The following is a 25,988-nucleotide window of genomic DNA, read 5'->3' as shown; positions in this document are numbered from 1 at the left end:
GCAATTTAAAAGCTGAATATACTGCTAAAGACAAAGAAGTCAAAAAGTGCACAAGGAAAGACAAGAGAGATTACATTGACAATCTGGCTGAAAAGGCCCAAAGAGCAGCTGACTTTGGTAACATGAAAACAGTATACAACATAACCAAGCAATTAAGTGGCAAATATAGCAAAAAGAGTGGTGAAACTATCAGGGCTAAAGATGGTAAATTACTCACTACAGAAAAAGAAGTTGCTGAAAGGTGGAAATCACATTTTGAAGAAGTGTTGAACAGACCTGAACCAGAAATTACTGCTGAACCAGAACCAGGACATGAAATAGACATAGACACACGACCACCAACTATTCAAGAAGTTAAAGCTGCTATACATAGTCTAAAGAATGACAAAGCACCAGGACCTGACTTGATAACTGCCGAAATGCTTAAGGCAGACATAGATCTTTCTGCTAGGACTCTAACTGATCTCTTTGGTAAAATTTGGAGGCAAGAAAAGATACCAACGGACTGGTCTAAAGGTATAATCATAAAACTACCTAAGAAGGGAGATTTGAACAATTGTGATAATTGGAGAGGAATTATGCTGCTTTCTATCCCAAGCAAGGTCCTATGTAAAGTTATTTTAAACAGAATTGATGAGAAAATTGACAATAAACTAAGAGAAGAACAAGCTGGATTCCGTGCTGGAAAGGGCTGTGTTGACCAAATTTTCACCCTTAGGACGGTTATTGAACAATGTGTTGAATTTAACAAGCCACTCCATGTAAATTTTGTTGATTTCTCTAAGGCCTTTGACTCCATACACAGACAAACACTTTGGAAAATACTAAGAAGTTATGGTATACCTGAAAAGATGATAATTATGATAACTAAATTCTATGACAACTTCCAAGCCTGTGTTTCAGTTGGAAACAATAAGACATCTGATTTCTTTAGAATAAGCACTGGAGTTAGACAGGGATGCATTTTATCACCTATTCTATTTATATTGGTCATTGACTGGGTGATGAAGAAAACCACAGAGGACAAAAAACGTGGTCTCCAGCTGGGCATACTAGGACACCTAGAGGATCTGGACTTTGCTGATGACCTGGCACTGATTTCAGAAACAATCAAACATCTACAAGCTAAAACAGATAGACTAGTCAAATATGCAGGACAAGTCGGGCTCTTTGTCAATGTCAAGAAGACCGAAATTATGAATATACCTACAAACCCTGATCAAAATATAACAATAAATGGTGAACAATTGACACAAAGCAACAAATTCACCTATCTGGGGAGTGTTATCAGCAACGAAAATGGCTCAAAAGCTGATATTAAGACCAGGATTGATAAGGCTAGGGTTGCTTTCAACAGTCTACACAACGTTTGGAATTCAAAGAAACTTGCTCTGAAAACAAAAATCAGACTTTACAACAGTAATGTGAAATCAGTTCTTCTTTATGGAGCTGAATGCTGGAGAACTGTGAAAACTGAAACAAATCAACTTAATGCATTTCACAATAGCTGCCTAAGAAGAATTTGCAAAATATTCTGGCCAAACAAAATATCAAACATTGAGCTGCATGCTAAGACGAAGTGCAATAGTATTGAAGCAGAAGTGAAATATAAAAGACTAAGGTGGCTAGGACATGTGCTCAGAATGGAACAAAATAGGTTTCCAAAAAAGTGCTTAAAATGGAACCCCACCACTGGTAAACGTAAACGGGGACAACCAAAAATGACCTGGAGGCGGAGCACTGAAAAGGACCTCTTTGATTTGGAATTAACATGGGGAGAAGCTGAAGCACTTGCCAAAAAAAGAAATTCATGGAGGAACAAGGTGTCCGTATTCTCTGGACTCAACAGTCAAAAAGAGAGATGCGCCTGATGATGATGATAATTCGGTACAGACAAATATACACCATGTTACCTATTATATATGTCTACAGAGAAAGAAGTACTAAAAATGTGACAAAAATTATTTATGACTTAATTTTAAAGTTTATTTTGATAACCTCCCCCAATTATTTTCAATAAATTCTTTTTCTCCAAAGATTTATTTCAACAATATTGTAATATGTTCTTAAGTAAATTTTTGTTTTTATGATTAATTTACAGAAAACCCATCCCTTTCTCCGATTAGGCCTAGCTTTACAAATAAGAATAATTATATCAACATAAAAAAACTCTGATTTCATAATAGTTGTACATATGTTTGTGTTTCCAATGATTATAGAATATATGTGGATAATATAACAGGATAAATATTTTCGTATTTAGGTTGTTAACATCGACTTCATTTATTGGTCATCCAGTAAGAGGGGAGGGGATGGAGTAATGGGGGATCGTTGTTTTTGCCAGCTATAAGTTTCAATTTATTAGAGTATATAATAATTTAGTGTAAGATCCAAGTAATAATAAATCCATTATGTTTGCTTAATAAGGTGGTCGGATTTATATAAACTAGTGAAGCAAATAAAACACTTATCGTAAATACAGAGCGAATTATGATATATTATTAGTCCTTTGTAAAGAAACTAGCGGCCACGCCTCTAGCATCAAAGGCTCTCCATTTGGAATATGGAGCAAAATATGGTTCAAATCTCAAAATAAAAAAGGTTGGGACCATTCTCGAAACTGTGCTTAAATGAAAATAAAATGAAGAACCTTATTAGTTCAGTATTTAAAAATCTTAGTAAGTTACATATTAAAAACCTTACTACTTGGATAAAAACTGAGATTCAACCCTATTTGACGAGAAATGTTTTTTGTTAAACTATTATATCAAACTTACAAAAATACTAACAGATTTCCTCCTTATACATATAAAACGGGTTTCATTAACCACACCATGAAAATAAATATGTATGTAGTAAATTTAACGATTAAAATGATTAATTTACAAATATTTAAACTTTTTGATTTTGCCAAATTGCACAATTTATAATAGGATCATAAAATTCAGCGATTTTAATCTGATTCAATTATGTTTATGTTGATTTCTCTTTCTCCTTACACTTTGTTCTAAGTGAGCGTAAGTTTACTAGATCATGGAAAGAAAACGAAGTAGCGGGCTTCGTCGTATTTTCATAGTAACTTTTGATTGGTTGTTTCAGGTTAGGTTTGGTAAATGTTGATGATTGCCCCGCAGGGTTAGGAAATTGGCTCGAAGGGTTAGATAACTAGATGGCTTGGCTAGTTGAAAACAACATGGCTTGGCTGTAACTCAACTCAAACTTGGCAGTTGCAGGTTTGCTATAACAACACAAACTCGATTGGATGCAGCTGAATGCAAATAGATTTAAATATATCGGCTGTATCTTCCTCAAAGCCGCAGAGGCTAAAAGCAGCTTTATTTTTTTTTTAATCTGCATTGCTACCGAGCCCTTGTTTGTGCCGACTAACACTTTATGCATTAAGATATGAATAGAAAAGGGATTGTAAAAGTTTCACCTAATTATCTAAACAATCAAATAATCTACAGAATTATTTTAATGTACAAGATTTGCTGTATGCTGTATATTTAGTTGACTGAAAAATTATTCTAAATTTTTTTAAAAATTAAATGGAATTATACCAATGGATTTATTACTTGTATATTACACCAGATTAGCATGTACTCTAATAAAGTCAAACTTGTAGCTGGCTAAAATGTAAATAACGATCGAAGAACGAACTAACCAATAAACGATGTCCTTATATTTTTTACATCTTACTTCCTTTGCCTATCCTCGATTTATTGTATATCTTTTTCTATTTTTCATATCTTGCTATCTCATACTTTTATTCCTTCAAACTTTTACACTTTTTGTTCACTTTCTTTCTGTGATACATAAATAATATTATTTGTGTGCCCTACATGCCCTTTATTTATACGTCTGCTTTTTTGTGTCTTTTCATCTATTATTATCTACAAATAAAATATCTTTCAATTCTCTTCTTTCCTCTCTCGATCTAAATTTCTTACAGGATAGAGGGATGATTTGTGGAATAGTTTTGGGGTTAAAAATGTGCAAACCAGGTGTTTTCGCAAAGTTTTGCCATGGTGTAGTAAGAATGAAGATAGGGCTCCAAAATTTTGTTTTCCAAGGTGTTTTTGACACCTACCGCATGCCACTGTGCAAATTTTATTATCTCGCAAATTTAGCTTACCTTCAATATAAATTGTACTTACAATAATTTGCACGGAATTTGCAAAAGGACGATTTGGGTAAGAAAAATTCATCTTTTTTGCACCTATCCCTGTATTCTATATCCCTGTTCTTTTCCCCATTTATCTCTGTTCATGTTTCCGGAGAATTGAAATGAAAGTTTGTGAAGATATCACGAATCAATGGATTAATAATTAGTAAAATTTTTTTAAAAATTTATTCTGTGTTTTTCTACTTATTAATAAAATAAAAAAGAAGTAAATTTGTAAAATTTTGTAAAAATGTAATTAGTTTAGGAAAGGATTAGAAGAGCCCAGTAAGGATAGCACCCATTGGGATCTTTGTTAAAGATTGATTTGCTGGATGTCTTTAGGCCTGGCTGACGAGCCCTGAAATTACTTCTTCAAGTTTAAGATATCAAATTTTGTTATAAAAAATTGTCTTATTATTTACCTGTCGAGGCTTTTAATTGTTATTGCGTTTCCCTATCTTTTACTCCCTGTTCAGATCTAGTTATGTAAAAAATACTAGATGTATGAAGTATGGTCTATAACACGGAAATACCCAGTTTATTAGGATGATTATATCTAGGTATTGTCATAAACAACACGATTTCTAAAGATGAACCCTATCTTTTAAATCTTCAAAACAATAATATATCAAAACAGGGAAGTTTGAGATTTAAAAGTAAATTAATTAAGGAATAGTTAATTATCACATAGTATTTTAGACAGCTTTCTTTGGATAATAAAATGAAAAATTGTAGGATTAATAGGTTTGGAAGCCATAGTTGAAAATATTATATCGTTTTTGTATTGGGTCTTTTAAACTAGCTAATAGCGTCTGGAAAAAAAGCACAGTCGAGCTCACACAAATTAGATGAAACCTGTTCTTTTTAAACTGAATTTTTAGTTTGCCACAAACTTTGAAAACTTTCTGAATCTCTACCTGAAAGCACTTAGGCAAACTTTGCAAATTCTTCTTTTTTTTCGTTGAGGCCGGTTGATTCAATAATATGCCTTTCTTTGATGAAAAATTTAGATTTGTATATATTTTTCGTTTAAAGATCCAAAAACGTCCCTAACGACTTAGAGTTCAGTTTTTTTCCTCTGGATTCAAGCCGGTTTAAACCTTGATGAAGAAAACAGACTCATTAAGGTTTTATCAAAATTATCAGAGAAAACATATATAAGATTGTAGGACTAATTCCCTTTTTTGTCCCTTTTTTTGGCCTCTTTGGGTCAACAAATAAGAGATATTCGTATCCTCGGACAACCTTTTATAAAAGGTGCAAGAAATCTAAATTATTGCACTTAATTTTACCTTTAATATGACTTAAAATGAAATAATAATTCATATGGTCCTTTTTCAAACTTTCGGAATCAATAGTTTTATTTGGGTTCTAGAATTTTAGGTGTACTGTCACGCCAAAAATTTGTATGCCTAATAAACTAGCCCCAAGTTTCTTTTCTTTCTAAAGATGACAGAGGGAGGAAGTGGGTTTCCGAAACGTCTCTATGAGCTGAGACAAAAAGGGATTAATTTTACATCGGCTTATGCAACCATATTAACTAACTTTCATGTTTAACTAGCATGGAAACATGCATAGCCTGCTATTTTAAAAAGTTATAAAAATTTTAATAAATACTCCTACATAAATTGTCATTTAAAAGAATCATTAGAATCATGCCATTTTTAGAGAGAGAGAGGACAATGGGCGGTTTATTACTCTAGTCAACGATTTTTAATAACTTGTTGGCTTTACAACTTTGGAGACTCTAGTGAATTTTGATTTGTTGGTTTATTAAGTTGAGTGTTCAAACGTTCGAACCACTAATTTTACGCTATAGAAGGGATGATTTTGTATATCTTCATTGGGGATGTACACCAATTTATTGGTTATTGTCTTATCTCTTTAGATCCCTGATTTCTATTTAAAGACAATGAGTTTTTAATTGACACCTTCTGTATTAAGATTGTACATCTTATTGAGTTGTCATACAAGGGTAGTGCTTTTACAATACTACATAATAAGATTATGTAGAAAACAATTTTATTTCTAAAGGTTTGTAATTTTCTGTTGTGTTCTTAGTAATCGTATTTGGAATGGGGAGAAAAAAAAGATACCCTCCAACTTTATTTAAATACCCCTTTAAAAGCCTCAAGGTTTTTTATGTTTGTTTTTGACTACTTTTTTTATGCATGTTTTAAATTACTTTTTTCTAACTGTTTTGGCTGGCAGTTATCCATAAGTGATGTTATGGTAGCGTATAGAAAGTAGAATGAAAGATATCATCACAAAGTTTTCAATTAGAGCATTTGAATTGACTACTCTTTTCCTGTGAGACTCTATTCTTTTTCTTAGATTCCTTATTTTCTTAAATACGTGCTACACAAAACGACTTTAGATAAAAGACTTACGCCTAAAAAATTATCTTTTCAAAAAAACTTATAATTAAAGTTCTTATGAATATAATCTAAAACTACCACTAACAATTACAGGTTCATAATTCACTGATTTGGAATTAGAATTTTTTAAAAAATATGTTTACAAAAGCTCTTTCTTTTTTACCATTTTTATAAGTCCATAAGGCAAATAAATAAAAAATCTCATAACAGAACAAGTAAAGTTTAGTTGAATCAAATTCCCAACTTCACTATATTGAATTGTATTTAATCTTTTTAATCATATGGAGACACTTCCCACTTCCTTAAGCTAGACATTTTCTCTTTTTATATACTTTCTTACATTCTTGTAACATCTATAATTAAAACTATTAAAAAATTTCTCTTTAAGTTATATAACATGCTTTCAATGGGTATCTTTTGGGTAAGGATTATTTTTCTGGGAAAAAAATAAATAGTTAAAAAAAAACTACCATTTTAATGTCAATATATTTTGGGTTTTTTTGCACTTTTTTCTGTTTTTATGTTATCAACAACAAAAAATTTTAAGGTTAAATTTGAGATTTTGATGGTGAAAAATGAATATCGTTGGCCGTTAAAATCCATATAACCAATGAACCGATTAAGCAATTAATTTTAGACTATTTTAGAATTAAAATCTCAGCTATGGAATGGTTTCATATTATTAAACTTTCCTCAAGATGCTAGGTGCTAGAGGTGAAATAATAAAACAAAAAACTAGAAAACCTTTCAATGTAACAACAAAAAATAGGAGACATTTAAGTTTTTGTCAGCTGCAATATCCATGTCCCATTTTTTCATAGACTGTAGATTAGATTTATCCTTGAAGGCATCTTCTATTCAGAATAAAAAGATTTCAGCTTTTCAATTCACAATTTTAGGAAATTAGATTTTTTTCATTCAAGTGTATTTTTACAAGAAAATTATATATCTGTAATGTGTATATATTTAAGGTCTGTCAAAATTCCTTTTTTGCCAATGGATTGACTATAACCTCTTTCTTCTCTAGATAGGATTTCTTTTTTGGCATGGTGATCTTCGTTAATGTTAGGCTAGGTTAAGTTGAAGAAGACATCACAGGCTTAAAGCTCTTAGCAGAGACAGGGTTTTATTATTTTTAGGGGTTTTAAAGGGTATGACTCTGGAAAATAAATTGATGTACATTTTCTAATGGTGATAAAATATAATATTACTCCTAGTTTGAACCACACTATCAAGATTAAAGTTTTTGAACCAACATAAAAAGACGTTTTGATACAAATTTGGGTACTGGTATAATTTTCAATTCATTGTCTCCATCCCTTCCTGAATATTTAATTGGAAGGTGGTAGGGGAAAGTGTTTATTGGCTATTTAAATTGAATCTACCAACAATTAGGCATGTCTTATCTATTCAAACTTCTTACATAAGTTTTCTCAAATTCTAAAAAAGTACAGACATCTAAAAATATTTTTTTTTCTTTTTCACACAAGTCTAAAATTCATAGATTATTATACTTTTTAGTTAAATATTATTGGAAAAATGATTTCTCGCACATTTTAAGCTAATGTTGTCCGCGGAAACAAAAAAATATATTAATATTTTGTTTGTTTAGGAATCTTTGGAGTCAGCCGGACGGTCAGGAGATGACGACTATTCCACAGTGATTATTGGATCTGTTTTTCTGGAGTCTTTGTCCATGCTCCAAGCTTTTGAAGCTTACTGTACTAAACAGGTAAATTGTTGATTTTGACGAAGACCAAACTGTATAACTTTTAACGTCATATTCTCCATCTCTTTTTTAGGGGTTTTCTTTCCCACTTCTCCTCTCATCTTCCTCATGACGTTACAAGAATCAAAAGTGACACAAAAGTTATGCAGTTTGGTTTTCGTCTTGATTTTTTCTTCCAAGTTCTTATCGAGCACTAAACCTCCCATACTCTTAGATTTTTAGATAAATTGAAAATAATGTTGGGGGGGTTGGGTTCTTTCTTCTATACCTAACCCCTAATGGGGTCATAGCCCTGCAATTTCAATTCCTGGGGTGCCTTAACCCTGCGAAACTACTTACCCTATCTAACCTTACCTAACCTAACCTAAAGGTCTAAACTAAATTAGTTTTATTATAAGAATATATAAAAATCGAAAGAATATAGATTTTTATCCAAGATTAACTAATTATACTCTTTGATATACATACATAGATCCTGACATTTTTATAAAATGCGCGGGGCGAGGCCACTAATTTACTTGTCCTTGGCGATTATAATCTATCATTATAGCATTAAACTGAAACGCCCTTCATGTTTTGCAATTTTTTTGATAGACTAACTTATCATTTTTATGTCAATAAATCTTAAAATCTTAATTGAAGCACATAGAACCACGGGCGTGCAGTTATTTCTCTTAAATTAAATTTCCTTGGTCAATCTCTGCGCACGCTTCTGAATAAAACAATGTTAATTTAAAAGATGATTTTATTTTGTTTATTACTAGATTCCTTACGGTAATTGATAATTGGGTCATCTAGAAATACATACATACTATAAAACTTACAAAATTAAATAGATAATTAATATTGAACAAAAAATAAGTACTTTTTTGCATTTAAACTTAAAACAGATAACAAAATTCAATTTAAAATGAGGGAATAATGCTATCTACATTAATTTACAACCCTTTTATTTACCAAATGCAGAATTACCTATTAATTACATTGTCCTATCACCAAAGATCTGTTTTTTTTATGTAATAAAAAAGGATAATGTACTTTTCCTTTTTTCCATAAATGTAAATCCTTATAAAAACATATGATTATAATTGATCCACTTTCAAGAGTAAAAGCTTTCAATCATTGTTTAACGAGGTACTGCGAGCATGGACATATATTCATCTATTTTAATCATATGACATTTGTGCTTTCCTTTCCTTTTTTTTCTGTATACTACACTTTCAATTAGGTTGAAGGTTTGCCTATTTTTAGATTGTTAAAAGTCATCTAAGACTATGGTTTTGATATAAGTATATCAATTATAATTAAACATGGCAAGTCAGTCATTTTGTCGTCGATTAAGTATATGTAGATGTTTTTTAAAGTACAAATCTTCAATTTATAACATTAATTAACATCGATTATCCATTGTTCTATAAAGTTTCCGATAGATAATCTAAAGTTCAATGTTACATAAATAACATAACCAAGTTTGTTGAATACCTTTCCCTGTTTGAATGTAGTTTTACAATCTCTTAAAAACATAATATTAGACATATAAATGTTTAATAAAAACAACATTGACTTTTAAAATCCAAAATATAACTAAGGTTAATAAAAAAAAAATTTTCGAGATATAATTATCTTAATTTTCATAGAATTAGACATCTAAATTTTTGCCAAAAGACAAGTTTATTATTAAAATACTTTAACTTCTCGAACAAACAACCCTTTGATTGCACGACATACAACCCTATGTCATTGTCGAACCGTTTATTTGCATAAGCCATACACCACTCTTACTGTTGAATTGTGGATATCACGTGCCTGACATAGCAATAAAAATCAGTTTTGTATAAACTCCACTTTTAACATTCCATTGCTTCTGGTAAAATTTTTTGAATTCTCTAGTTAACACGAAAATTTTAGTGTGTTTTGAATCTAGGATTTTAATATTGAGACAACTTGATCTATAAATTTTGGGTTGCATTATGATATCATTTTAACTAGGTGAAAAGCTGTAAGAAAACGAGCTGTTTTAGGTCCGAATGATTTTTTTATTTAAACTTCAAAAACTGATATTAATTCAAAGATTTTTTTCTCATGGAATGGAGGATTTTTATGATATTAAAGTTTATTGTGCTAAACCAGAATAATATAATATAAGATTTCTCCGTTAGCCTAAGGCTCCTAAATCCTCTTTTAGCTTATATTGTTAGTTTTTAATAAAAGAGCGAAATTATATTTAACAAAAATTTCAGTTATTTCTATTAGGTAAATAGTATTTTTATTATAAAAGTTTTCATTGGTAAAAATTAGCCATCATTATTTTTTTTAATTTTGTTATATTTTATCCAAAATCAATCTCTTTAATCTTTATTTTTATTTCAAAGTTGCTCTTTTGTCATATTGATAATATATCATCTTTTGCCACTTTTATTAAACACAATAATTCAAGAATTAACAAGAACATATTATGTTGCACATCCCTTTTCCCTGAATCAAAACACACACAATAAAGGCTTGCAAATAAAATGATGATTTTAAAAATCAATCAATAACGTTTTTTTCTACATAGACTGAATAGAAAAGAAATAGTTAAGGAATCATCATTGAGTTATTATTTATCTTATGACATGAACTGTAAATTAAGATTTATAATATATATGTGTGTGCTTATATTTAAGCAAATGCTAAATAATAGCCTCTTAAAATGTTTTAGAAGTTTAGAAATTAGACTATCTTTTTTTAACTTTGCTATAATTTTTATGAATACTAATGATTTTGTAAAAAATGGATTGTTTTTAAATTAAAGTTGAAAGATTTTTTGGCTATTTTAAAAGTTCTACCCGTACCTCATACATGAACAGCAGGGATCTAAAGGGATAAGACATTAAGCAATAAATACATACTCAATTTAAGCAAAATTACCCTACTGTAAATTAAAATTAAAAGTGCCTCAGCCAACGGATGAGGGAACATGTGTATAAACTTCGGGTGTTAGTATAAATTACATTCCAATGTCCCCTCCCTCCCTGACGAACAGTAAACTTGGTGGATTACGGTGCAAATTATCTTGTTTGAGTTCTATTTAGGCAGCTAGGTACACTAATGGATTACTGTGAATATGGAAAGCTTATACACTTTAGAAAAGAATTTCATATACTTTGACTTGAATGTGCCCTACGTATATCAATAATATTTACAGATATAACATTTATTTTTGAATTATTGACGTGCACAATCTCAAGCAAAAAAATTTTGAAAAATCAAAGATTATGGTTGAAATACAAAAAACTTTTTAAAAAATGGTTTTCAAAAGGTTAAAGTCGGGCAAAATCAATCTTTTTAAAATTTTGGAATGAATATCTATTCTGAAAGATATTCAATATAAGAGAAAGAAGTTGTTGTAGATTAATTAAACAATTGTTATCTAACCCATCTATAAAAAAAAAACTCTCCACAACACATAAATCTATATGCTAATCTAACTGTTTAAAGTTCGTGCAGCCAATGAATGTGTTTTGTAATCATTTTCTTTTTATTTTGATCATCAATAAATGCCTGAGATAGAGAGATAGGTGAATGGAAGAAAAATAAATCTTACCATATTTCCTTCACAGCTTAGTTGTAATATTTTACCAAGTTAGAAAAAAATTACGGAAAGTTATAAACATATAATTGCAAATATTTGGAATATTATTTATATCCTTTATCTCTGGTTTAAGTGTAAAGTAAAATATGGAGAATGTATGTCTTAGCCCGTTATTTCTAATTTATCATAAAGATACATGGATCATGGAAAGAAAACGAAGTAGCGGGTTTCGTCGTATTTTCACAGTAGCTTTTCCCCTATTTCTAGCCCCTGCTGAAAAAGCTACTGTGAAAATACGACGAAACAGGCTACTTCGTTTTCTTTCCATTTTCCAAATACATTTAACTTTCAAAGTATTTTTGAGTGGATGTTCCTAACTCCTAAATGTCATAGCTAGTACTTTGCATAGCAATACCTATATCTATAAACAATCTTCTTTTAACTTATTTTTATTGTGAAAAGTTAAAAAATGGTTTTCTCATTTATTCCTTTGCATCAATTCTATCATTGTTGTTATTCTACAACTTTTCTTTTAAAAGAGAAATAGTTAATTTCACTTTAAATGAAAGTGCACCATTGACGACTACTTAGAAAAAGGGTTTGGGGTTTAACTAAAATAAGATATGAAAGAGTCCTGCATGGTTTGAGCATCTTCAGGAGTTAGAAACATTTTTTTATTAAGAATAAGCGACGGGGGATTTCTATGATCCACTAGTTGGTTAGAGGGATTGCACTGAGAAAAGCCAGGGACCTAAATGGATAAGACAATGGCCGATAAAGTGATATACATTCTCAATGATGTAACACAAAATTATCCTTTCTGTAGATTATATTTAGTGGTTGAAACGTTTGGACACTAAACTTAATTAGACAACCAATCAAAATTAAATAAAAGTCCACAAAATTGTTAAGTCAACGAATAAGAAAATGTTATCATAAAATTTTGGGGACTAGTGTAATAAACGGCCCAATGTCTCCTTCCTCCCAGGAAAAAAAACTTGTTTGTCGCAAAATTTACAAAGTTCATAAAAGATTCAACATTTATTCTTCAAAAAAGTTTCGTTTCCTGTTCAGAAGTTTACTTCAAATCAATTTTATTCATTTTAATAGAAAAAAGAGGAATGAAAAATTTAATTTTAGTTACCGACTTGATCAGATTTTAAAAAAAATTTTTATACTTAAAGAACAAAAAATATACAAAAGTACCTAATTAGCCAACTAATAATTAACTTTTTTATTTAGAAATTGTTGCCATTTTTCAATTTGCAAGTTATTATTTATGAAATTTGTGTAATTAAAATGCTGCACCCCAGAATTTTTATTATACTTTGAAAACATTATTTTTCGGGTATTTTTTGTCATCTTACCCTCATTTTAGTTTCCTTAATTATACTTAATTAAGTTTAAAAAGAAAATCGAAAGAAGGTAATATTTTTCAGCTATTTAAAGCAAATCGTTACACAAAAAAGGCAAAAAACTAAATTATATATATTATAGAAAATAGATTTTAAAATCTATTAATAAACAAAAAGTTATCACAAAATAAATAAGTTTGTTAGACTGACATATTGAGCAGCTCCGATTTTTTTACCGAACTTTACAAGTTTCGAGTCGATTTTTGGGGTATGCCACAAAATATTAATTTCAAATATTGAGAATAAATAGAGTCCATTTCAGAAGCCAAGCCTTTTAAGGAGCTGCGAAGTAGTTAATTGTGAATAGCTTATTGATATTTTGTTTGTGCATAAGATTATGAAAATATTGCACTGTTAAAGTAAATAATAAATCAAAATAAAGTTGTCCCCTTCCTCAAAATTGAGAGTCTCATATTTTTAAAAGTATTATAGCTTCTTTATAACTTAGTATTATCATTTTAAAAAAGTAACATGATGTCCCCCTAAGAAATAAATTATCTTTCCCTTTTAAATCTAAATTTTAAATCAACTTGCCCCCACCCCTTTCTCTCAAGTGTCCCTAGAGGCCTTAAGGGACGTATCGGCTAGTATATAACAAAGAAATAAAATCTGAATGTTTCTAAATTCATCAAAAATATGGATAGCCTTTTATTGCCAAGCTACATATAAATATTCTTTTCCTTGTTTTATAATACTACCTACCCTTTTTTATTCAAAAGAAAGTGTTAAGATTTTAAAATATTTTATTTGGAAATCATTTTTAATTTGAGTGTTTGCGTATACTTAAAATTCAATGTCAATAACATGTTAGCAAAATGGATACAGAATCTTATGGATATAAAGACAGAGGGAAAATTGTCGACAATTTAGGTTGCTAATAATATAATTGGATATAATTTATTGGTTAGTACGTTCACCCAGTAGGATGGGACGGAAGGGGATGGGGTGAAAGGAGTGGTCTGGGGGAGGGGGTGTGATTTATAGCTAGCTACAAGTTTCACTTTATTAAAGTACATGATAATCTGGTGTAAGATCCAAGTAATAATAAATCCATTATTATCAATTGATATTTTGGAATTTTAGTAAACAAACTCCTTCGTCAATTCATTAATCTTTAAAGATTTTTCTTGAACAAGAATAATAATAATCAAAAAGGCGAAGCTCAGACTATTATCTTGAAAGCATATTATTACTGAGCTACCTTTGCATTGGACATATGATTGTTCTTTATTATGAAAAGCTTAGAAAACATAAATTCGTCATGTTATGTTAAAGATTAACACTAATGATTTAATCTTAACATTTCTATTCCCAGGAAATTTTTTACGATGGTTAGAATACTATACTGTAGAAGAAAGGTTTAAATCATTTGATTGCACGTCCCTTGTAGCTATGTTTATAGGTTTTTTTTAAATTTGGGGTAAATGATAAAATCTTTAATAAGCAAATACAAAACTTTTCATAAAAAGGCATATAGATTACATGCTACATGCTACTGACTTAGCTGCAGAAGATATTATGCTGCTAAAATACTATAAAAATTTGCACAATTGTTTGACAACTTTATAAGGTGCGGAGTTAGGGTTAGAGAAGGGAGCATCTAATTTTGTGCGCAATAAATTCCACAAAATGTATTACATTTTATTCAATATAACAGCAAATTATTACAAAAGTCCTTTTCTTCACTCTCCCCAGGGAGGGAGGGGAGGGAACTGTTTATTACACTAGTCCCCAAAGCTTTATGATAACGTTTTCTTATTCTTTAGCTCATAAATTTTGTGGACTTTTATTGAATTTCTATTGGTTATTTCATTAAGTTGAGCGTAAGATTTGTTGATGTGCATCAATTTACATAACATTGCCTTATCTCTTTAGATCCCTAATTATTTACTTTATATAATTCATTTGATGAGATTATTAAATTCTTGAAGAATGTAACATAAAACGTAAACAATGGGACACCAACTAATTTATCTGCCTCACTGTAAAGTGTCAAAGCAAGAGAAGGTTGGTTTAAGTGATTAAGAAAATAAATCATCTGGCGCGGGATTGATTTTTAATAATTTGTCATCTTTGATAAAAACAAACCAAATAACCTTATGACCGTAAAGTAACACTTTAAAATCAATCATTAATAGCGCATCTACTGGACAGTTAATTTTTTATATATTTGTTAAAATTTTTACCTTAATAATAAAATCAACACCCCCTCCCCCCCTCAAGTTTGGGTAAGCCTCTGCCTTGTGTAGATGGAAAAATTATAATATTTCCACAAATTTTTAATTACCGCCTTACCCCCCCCCCCCTTACCCTTAATTTAGGTTTCTTATTGCTGCTCTACTTATTGACACAATTGTCCTTGTTGAAACCTTAGTTACTAATTCTTAAAACCTTTATTTGTTAGAGAAACCTAACACTAAATATTTTCTGTGGGAAAAAAACAGGAGATGTGTATTTTTCTCAGGGATTCTAAAGGATAAGACAATGGGGCATGGATTGATATACAAACCCAAATAATTACCCCTTTTGTAGATTAGATAATTGGTTAAAAATCTATTGGTTTGGAACCAACCAATAAAAATACTGAAAGTTTTTAAGCAAATGAAAAAGATAACGCAGTATAAATACTTTGAGTGCTATTGTAATTTACAGCCTAATGTTCCCCACCTCCCTGTTATTTTTTATTTTAAGGATTTGAGACTAAAACAACAAATAATCAATATAGCATGCCTTTTTATTGTTTTTAAAACACTCCCCCCAAAATATATTACCAGCAGAAAAAAGCACACTTTCATACATTATACTTTATGGGAAGATCATTTATCGTACATTATCCTCTCCCTTCTTCCCAAATCTTTTTTTATGTTTTAGCTAAACTTATGTTGTTGTTTTGTTTCAACACCCCGAATTTAAGGGTTCCGGAAGATGTTTCTGTCTTTTTTTGTCTTGTTGTGTAATACAGAGTGTTTTTACAATGAAAACTTAAAAAATTTTTTAGCCAGAAATCGAAATTACCTTTTTAGAGAATGTGATTTTATATGTTTAAACTTAATAAATGTCATTGCATTATTAGATTTAACTTAAAGTAAATGCAATTAATATCAACATAGTAGTAATGAGAGGGAGGGCAGTTTATTGCATAGTTCCAAATTTTTATGTTTCCATTTCTTATTCTTTTGCTTAAAAACTTTGAAGACTTTTCTTGAATTCTGATTGGTTGGTTCATTAATTTAAATGACTAAACGTTTAAACACTAATTGTAATCTACAGATGGGGTAATTTTGTGTTTCATCATTGAGGATATACATAAATTTATCGGCCGACCATTGTCTTATCCCTGTAGATCCTTGGTAATGATTACTTAATAACTTTTAGTGCACATTTTTGAAAATTCTTGTTGTTTTCTAAAATAACTTTTTTTATTTTCACCTCTTGCTATTCTCACATTAACCAATTGTAGTAATAAATATAAAGAGAAATAAACAATTTCCTTTTTATTTTACAGTCTATACTATACTAAGCTGATTTAAACCCTCATATGACCTTTGAACTATTGTAAAATAGTTTTAGAATCTATTTCTTATAACAAAAATTTACTCTATTTAGAATTAGAAATTATCTTTTAATAGAAATTGTTTGCTTGTTTTTCATGATTTTAATTTTAAAGATCTTTTTATATTTATTTTTTTATAATTAATTTAATATTGAATAAAAAAAGCCGTGGGATAAATTCTGTAAGTTTTTAAAAAGTGTTTTTTGGGTTAAACATTATTAAGTTTTTTTCCTAATTGGTTAATATTTGAACTATTATTTTACACCTAGCATCTAACTAAATATTGACTCTATATAACTTTTTATATACCTTTAAAATATGATATACATAAATTTGAAGGACAAACTTAATTAAATTAACCTTATACCATTTATGAAGTAGCTTTGTATTATAGTGAGGGATAAAACAATAAACGATAAATTCAAAATTATCTCTTTTGTAGAATAAAATTATTAGTAGAAATGTTAAGACACAGGTACTTTGCTAGATTTATAAAAGACCCCTTAGTTTTAAAGCCAACGAATTAGAGAACGTCTTTATAAAACTTGTAGGACCAGTGCAATATCCCCCTCCTTCCCTGGAATTTCTGAATTAGGGCATCCTCATATCCTATCTTTACAAATTTGACATATAAAAGAAGATATTGAATTAGAACAGAGGGAGATTGGATATTAATAATTGTAAAACCCGGAAAACTTATGTATAATTCAAATTGGGTTGGTAAATTTAGTGCTCCTTTAATGCATATATTTTTGTAATTATAAAAACTGCAAATCATAATTTTTTTTTAAAAGAGCCAAAGTTTAGGCAAATGCCATAAAAATTAAATCTGTACTAGACTTCAATTGTCCAAAAATTCTGTTTGTTTTTAATTTAAAAAATCTTATAACTTTATGGGGACACTATTCTTTGCAGGCTATCTTCATCTCTGTAACTTTGTATGTCTCATATCCAGAGATATAAAGGGATAGGACAATGAACGCTAAATTGATTTACATTCCCAATGATCATGAGCAAAATCACACATTCTGTCAAATTATTGGTTAAAAATATTGGACACAGCTATTCTAAACCAACTAAGTTTTATTTGAGTACACAAAAAGAACGTGTTTATAAAACTTTGGCTACCAGAATAATTTATAGACCAATGTTCCCTTCCTTCCTGCTCTTATCATACTTTGAGTGGGATGTAAAATAAAGGAATCAATTTAGACAATAGTCATATAGTTCCAGGGAGGAAGGGGACATTGGACTGTAAATTACACTGGTACCCAAAGTTTTATAAACAACAGCTCTAACTCGCTTTGGTTTAGTTTAGACTAGCAGTGAACATCAACCAAGAATTTTAATGAACACAGTAATAGTGTCTGACTGATTATGACGTAACAAAAAAAATTAGCCAATGAGAGGCCACTATAAATTTTACCATTGGTCAATAACGGCCTCTCATTGGCTAATTTTTTTTTGTTACGTCATAATCAGTCAGACACTATTACCGTGTTCAATTTTAATCTACAAAAGTAATAATTTTGTTTATCATCATTGTGGATTCATATCTTTTTATCGTCCATTGTCTTATCCCTTAAGATCCCTGTATAGAGCAGAATACGTAGGGATACAGGAATATGACTATTTTTATTTGGATGGATCACGCCCAAACTTTCTAAAATAAATTTTTGATTCAAACTTTAATTTTCATATTATGATAATGTTTTGGAATCATTTATAAGTTTGGCAACATCCGTTGGAACAAAATTGATTCAATTCCTTTTTTGCAACACATTTGGGATTAAAAAACAATCAATATTCTTTGTGTTGCTTGATTTTTTACTCCTAAAAAATATTTTTAATATAAAATTTAAAAGGACGGACTATTTGAAATAAAAGGTAGCTTATGACTTTGATTTTAAATGACCTTGTTCTTTTGCACCCTTAACACAAAATTATAGCTTTTGAGTTGTCCTAAAAATACATTTCAACTAAGAAATAATGAGAAAAGGAAGTTGGAATAAGAAAGAAAGGGAAATTTTATAATACTCACACTAATTTTCCAGTGGATACTTAAGCAACCCCCCCCCCCCCCCCCCTAGCAAAAATATTTTAAGCTTCTGGTAGCACTAGTATTATTGGACCCAACCTAAAAGAACCAATACAAATATATTTTTAATGAAAATAAAGAGGATTGGAGGTTGGTTAAAATATAAATACTAGTGAGGTTAAACACATATTGTCTTGGGGTAATCTTAACCTATCCTAAAATGACAAGTTTTTTTTCCCTTAATAAAAAGTAAACGGGAGTGTGATAAACTGGCAAACCAAAGAATTTTCCTTATGTAAGAAAGGTAAAATTTTGCAATAGCGGATGAAACTGTCTAATTACTTTATAAAACTTCGTTTCTAATGTGTGTTGTAAGCACACGTTTTAGATTTTGCATTACTGAAATTTAAAGACTTTCTCGTAATGTGCAGGTAACTTAAAATCTCCAAAATAGTCGGATTAATTAGTCTTTTCAATGGTTCAATATAATTTGTAATTTTATTAGTTCAAATGCTCGTTTAAATAGCATAAATATTTGATATTTATGTCGACCTTATATATAACATCAAATAATACTACTTGAAATCTATACTTACTATTAAATTAAATAAAGATGCCGGACTAATATAGTTCTTCCTTAAAATGAACCTTTTTTTAGGTCGAGGGAAGGTTCATTTTAAAGGAGGAAAAATCCCTCCTCGAAAATTCCCTACCACTCCTAAGTAGGGCTTTCTTGGGATATGCCACTAGCACAAAATAAAACACGAAACTAAATTTTATGATTAATTTTGTTGCAGGCTGCCTCCTCGATGTTACTGGCCAACCTGGAGAGGGAGAAAGAGTTGCTGCGTGTGTTCCTCACAGTCTCACAGATGGAGAATAAGGTCCTCAGGAGGATGAACCTCTCCTCATTTTTAATGGTAAGTAAATTGATTTACATAGACAAAGCGGCTGCGCCCCTAGCATCTAAAAGATAGAAGACAATAAAATAGCCTAAACCCGACATATTTGAAAATGAAATATCCATAAACCATCCCGGGACCTGTGCAAAGCTTTCCTAAAATGGAAACTGTTTAGTGGTTTACAAGATCTTAACGCACACAAAAAAACATTAAAATAGGTTGCTGAGCAAAGCACTTTTAATGCTTAAAATTATTTACATGATATAAAAATAGACTTCACCATTTGTAAAAAATAGGAGGGTTGAAGGATTTGGGCTATTTTTTACATTGTAAACTTTAAACATTTCAAGCCAACAAAAAATGTGGTAAAAAGATGACAAGTGTAAGTGCAATCAACTTGTATTTATCCTTTCTTCACTCACTTGTTGTTTTTATACATGTTAAATGCGAGAATTATTAACCATTAGACAAATTAAATCTAGATTCAATTGTATATCCAAGCTTTTTGTAATTTTCTTATAAAAGGGGTGGGGGGGGGGGGGATTAATAGGAAAGGTAACTAAACTTCGGTGGGTAAAAAAAGCGAGATAATGTTTTTTAACCTCCATCAAAACAAACAATTTAGTATATGAAAATATATTTGCGATGTAAATAATACTTTCCTGTAAGCTCTAAAAAAAACTCACCACCACCAATCAAAACAACAACCCATCATAACCAATTTATTCTTCGCGCCACATTTTAAAAGGACTTGACATTGGAGGTTCCTCTTTAGATTTTTTGTTTTGGGTATTTTTAAAAAGCAACAGAAAAATTTCCAATATTTTACTTGAAACTTATTTTTTCTTTAAATTCAATTAAAAATTTAGGTGTACTCCTATACTAACATTACTTTAATTTGTGTAGTCCAAAGACGTATTAACTTTGTAGAAAATTCACCTTTGTGAAGATAGGAAAATCTGCTTATTTTTATGTTGTTGTTATACCCATTATTGTGTTGACACCTTATTATTGAGCATGTAATTCAATTCTGTTACCCGTAACAGTGCCATCCCATCAAAGAGACACTGTAAAAAAGTTTCTGTGTTTTAAGAAAGGTTTGGCCATATAAATGATTTGATGCTTTCACTTAAAGTGCTGTTGAGCCCTAATAACCCACTCCCCACCTTATTTTTTAAATAATTTTAAAATAATGGGATGGTAGATTTTTTTGCTATGCATTACACTTGTGGTGGGGCCTTTATCTGCGTTGGCCAACCCTGCGGGGATACCCAGTACCCGATCAGCTGAAATAAATTTCCTATTCGAGCCCTAGTTTCCTAAAGTGTACAGCAGATAACCCAATTATTGCAGACCCTATTTTCAGCGACTCCGGTCAAATGGAAAAGCGATTTAATGTATAAACGATTTATACATTATACATAAAAAATTTTAATTTTTCAAATTTTGATTTTTTTGAAGTTTGAAGCTTTTTAAGCTAGTAGCAAATATTGAGATAGGACGCGGAAGCTACGCACACTTTCGGAAACTAAATTCAGTTCATCCAGTACCCAATATAACCTAACCTAAATTAAAGTAATAAACTTTACTTCTCATTCTGCTTAGTTCACAAACTCCTTTTAAAGCAATGTCTCCAAAGGCTAGAGGCGCATCTGCTAGTTTTTAATAAACTAATTTTGTCAGTGACAAGGCCACCTCGCCTGAAAATCGCAGGCGGCAACAAAAACTAAACTTTCCGCATGCTGAGATAATTTCTAGCTACATCAAATTAGATAAGGATTTATGTGGCCCCGATAATTTATTAGAAAATTTTGTAATTTAGATCAATCTTTGAATAAAGTACCTAAAAATATGTTTTTTATGCATTTTTAGAACACTTATGCTATGAATTATATTCATTTTAATTTAATATTTTTCCTATTTTTACATCGGGGCAGATTTGATGTATTTTCTGCTGAAATTACCCATCCCATTGTGATACAAATAGAATTGGGATATGAGGATTTACAAGTCTTTACCCCATTTAAATGCGCAGCTTCTACAAAATTATTTTGTCCTTCATCTTGAAGATAAAGGAAGGTTCTGAATAATAGGGGGTGGGTGGTTGAGTTTTCTTAGAGCTTTTGAGATGGTTGACTAAGGACCACCCTTTTCTTTACCCCCATAGCTTAAAACCTGCTTGGTTCATGCGTTTCACATTGTGCTAAAAGCACTTTACAAAGGCCTTCTAAATTGGATGGTTAACATTTTGTAAATTGGCTGCATAAACATTATTACTTAATAATAAATATTGGGCTTATAGTAAATTAGTAAAATTATAATTAAGAAATAATGAATGTTATATAATGATTACGCTCATTAGTTTACATAAAACCGAAAAATGCATTAAAAAAGCATTTCCTAGATTACATGAATGTTTTTTTTTACTTCCTTGTAACCATACACTAATATTTGGAGATGTTTTTGAATTTTTTAGGAGGGTGGGGATAAACACTTCCCACCCCTTTTTATTAAGAACAAAATAGGGGATGAAGACTTATTCTGTATGGAAATTTAGTATAGATCTTTGTAAAATCTTTTCTCGTATTCAATCGAATCCGGTGGATATAAACCGGTTCTCATCCATACGAAAAAACTATGCCTAGCATCGTATTATATCCAGCTTTTTACGAATATAAAAATGTACAATCATAAGATTAAAACCAGCTTTTTTAGCCCGTGCCTTCGGCACCTCGGGGCTAAAATAACTGGTTTTAATCTTATAATTGTACATTCTATATCCGCAGAAAGCAGTTTATAATACGATGCAATGCGAGAAATAACTATTCCTCCCCAAAAAATCTTACCTCCTTTATCTGAAAAATAAAATATTAAATGAAAAGGAAATTTGTAAAAATTAACTCATCATTGTCCCTTCCCTCCCTGGGCAAATCCTTACGGTGGGGCCTATTAATTTTTAGCTTATTTTATACAGGAAATAATTCAGACTAAATATTTTATAAATTTATATACATTATGTATTTATCATAATTATAAGCTAACTTTTAGGTTATTAAAGTCTATTTTACATTTGAATCAATATTACTTATCTTTTTGTTGCTATTAAGACAACATAAGACGTCAGCTATTATCACTATTAAACAGAATGTCGAATACACGTCAGTAAAGGCCATTTTTTAATTGTTTAAATTATATGTTGAAACAATACGTTTAACTAATATTAATGAAAAAAAGCCTTGATTAAGTTTAGTTTCAGGGCAAAAATATTGAAAAAGAAAAACTTTTAAATCTTGAATTTAAGTATTTTAAATTTTAATTAGCGTTTCCATTGCAACATCCAAATATACAACAGCATGAAATTAATAGGCCTTAAATCTTTGATTCCAATTCTTAATAAACAAGAGCTCAATGCCCCGGGGGCTACTCTATCAATCACAAACAACTAAAAGATCAAAAAGCTAGAATTACATTCCCTGTTGAACGTAAAACGCGGTATGTAACAATGTTCTTATATTAGTGCAAATTGGTCTGCCTTTTGAAATGTAACAGGATTTCTGTAAGTCTATGTGTACCGAAGGATATCGTTAACCACTGGACCAAGATGGTTTTGCTTTACAGTGAAGATCCTCATAGGTCCTTGGAAGAAATATAAGCATTTTGGGGTAGGGGAGAACCTCCCTCTTATGAGAAATGGCCTTTTTCACCTTTTCTTTTTTAATTAGAATAAAAAGAAAATTGAAATGGCAGCTCATTTCTATGTAGATATAATGATAGCACAACGTTTAATATGGCTGAATTGCATTCTCTTTCTGTTTAACATATGAATTAAAAACGTTGACTGTTGGAGATGAAACGAAGCAGGATAATTTGAGCGTCAGCATAAAAAGCATAATTAATGTGCCATAAAATCAGCCAAAATTTCAATCTAGATCTTGGGATAAAGTTAAATCACCACCCAATGCAAAGAAATCTGAAAGTTTTCCTATACTGTCCTGTTTTTAATGTATTTATTATTACTTGGATCTTACACCAGATTATCACGCACTCTAATAAAGCGAAACTTGTAGCTGGCTAAAAAAAAACATCTTTACCCCACTCCCTCTCCTCCTACTGGATGAAGGAACTGACCTATAAATGATGTCCATGTTAGCAACCTAAATTGACGACACATTTCCCTTGTCATGATATTCACGTACATTATATTTTTTTTTCTTTTCTAGTTTTATATTTGTATTGTATAAACACTATTTACATCGGTCTTTAATCTTGTGATATACAATCTTTAAATACAGCAGAATATGTATTAGTGGACCTCAGTATTGGATTATGCTGGAGTACATAAACTTGAACGGAAGCCTTTAGATTAAATTAGGCCTCTTATATTGATATTTTACCTTGAAAATAGACCCGAAACGAATAATTTTAGGGATTTAAAAGGGAGACATAATTTAAAAGCAGTATTTTTCTTTTACAATAAAAGAATACGTATAAATGTTTAATCCACACAAATACCTGGCCCAAATGGCTGGGACCTTTTTCGTCTGCTAGCTAAATGCTTTCTGCTCTTATGTCCCAAAATAGCTCATGTCCCCTCAATTCTTTAACGTTGATAATCTTTCATTATCTTGTATTTGTATGGTCATGTTTCTATAGTCGAACATACCCAATCTTAGGGAACCCTAATAAGTATGTTTAATAGGTCTTGTTATTTTGAATGGCTATACATATATAAATGTTAGTTTTTATGATTAATAGTGCTTTATATAAATATGATTTAACATCATGTAATTTTTGAAAGAGTTTAAAAAGGCAAGACTTTTATGTTGTTAATTAAGATACTCTAAACAAAAGTTTTTTAATAATTTGAGTAAAATCAATTATGTTAAAACATTATTTGTCATCGTATAAAAAAATCTATTGACGATAAAATATCTTTCTATTATTTAGTTTGAAAAGGTTTTTTATAATAAGGCAATAGCTTCTTTATGATTTTTTTCATCGTTAAACAAATATTTTGACAATAAATTTGGTTCCACAGCTATTTTACATCTAGGGAATGTCCGTAAAAAAAATATTTTTAGGGGGTCTATAACTACTGCTTTTCCCCTTCATCTTATCTTTCTCATTCATAATTCTTTATTGTTATTGGGGCTTTTGGTCATGCTTACCTAATATAAAATATTGAATTAAAGAAATGGGTTAAAACAATACAAATATGCAACAAAATATCTTGAATTGAAATATCCTTAAATGATGAATGCGCCAAAAATTAACTAATTCTTGTTGATTCCTGGTAAAAAGTCAGGAAGATGATTTCAGGACTTTTAGAAAGTGTTCATACAAAAAAAATTTATTTATGGCAAAATTTTTAATGACATATTTATCGTATTTCAAAGGCATTTAAGTCCATTAGTACCCCAGCAATGACAAACTAATAGCATTAAATTTAATATATTATTAGAAGAAGGGATTAATTTTTTGTTTTAGGCCTTGTTAAAGATCTAAGCTTATTTAATATACGCTGTTTTAAATTGATTACGTTTTGTATAAACACCTTATAAACCAACCCTCTGACACATGCACTCATTAACTACATTTATGCAAAATTAAACATATCAGAGATACCGGATTAGGACAATGTAATGGACAAGTACACGAATTCTGCCTTATGTAGCTAATATTAATTAGGAGGAGCCAAAGAGTGTCGGTTCATTTTTTAACTAAAAAGTTATATCAATAAAACTAAAAAGTAATTAATAGAATATCATTTTTAAAACTAATTCTCAAAATCTACACATTTTGTCCAACAATAGGACAGTGTATTTTAACTCTATTTCATTGTGTTTAAAGTGCATGAATACAATAGAGATTAAAAAGTGGGAATTTTGGTGTATTAATGCTAAGATTTTAAAAGTACTTTTATAAAAGCACAAATATATTGTGAAAAATGATATTTCATATACGGCCATTCTGTAGGATTTTGTGTTCGTTTATACAAGAAGTGCCTTTTTCCTTTAAAAAAAAACAACTTTTTTTCTAATAAGGCTACTCTATTGCATTTTGTCTGTTATGTTGATGAAATGTGTATGAGTATAATGGAAATTAAACTGTCAAGAAATTATGACATTATCAAATAGGAAAAAAAATAATTCTAGTTTCCTCTTTTTCAAACTTCAACTTAAGCTTTGAATTATCCTTTTTTTTCTTTAAGTGACTTTATTTTTAAAGAATTTA

At 30.1% G+C, this 25,988-nt stretch overlaps 1 protein-coding gene across 1 annotated transcript in view; it reads left to right on the top strand.

The window, feature by feature from the left end:
* The window catches only part of LOC145326494 (uncharacterized), a 78,590-nt gene that overhangs the window by 31,266 nt on the left and 21,336 nt on the right, over nt 1-25,988 (top strand). The window contains exons 6-7 of the mRNA XM_080169868.1: nt 8,156-8,275; nt 19,650-19,772. Coding sequence (XP_080025994.1) covers nt 8,156-8,275; nt 19,650-19,772 — 243 coding nt within the window. The remainder of the gene's footprint in view (nt 1-8,155; nt 8,276-19,649; nt 19,773-25,988) is intronic.

The sequence above is a fragment of the Acartia tonsa genome, chromosome 1 (assembly GCF_053477335.1).
Source record: "Acartia tonsa isolate MP-2025a chromosome 1, ASM5347733v1, whole genome shotgun sequence".
NCBI lineage: Eukaryota > Metazoa > Arthropoda > Copepoda > Calanoida > Acartiidae > Acartia > Acartia tonsa.
The sequence above is the reverse complement of the archived record's forward strand: the minus strand, read 5'-3'. Positions and strand labels throughout refer to the sequence as shown.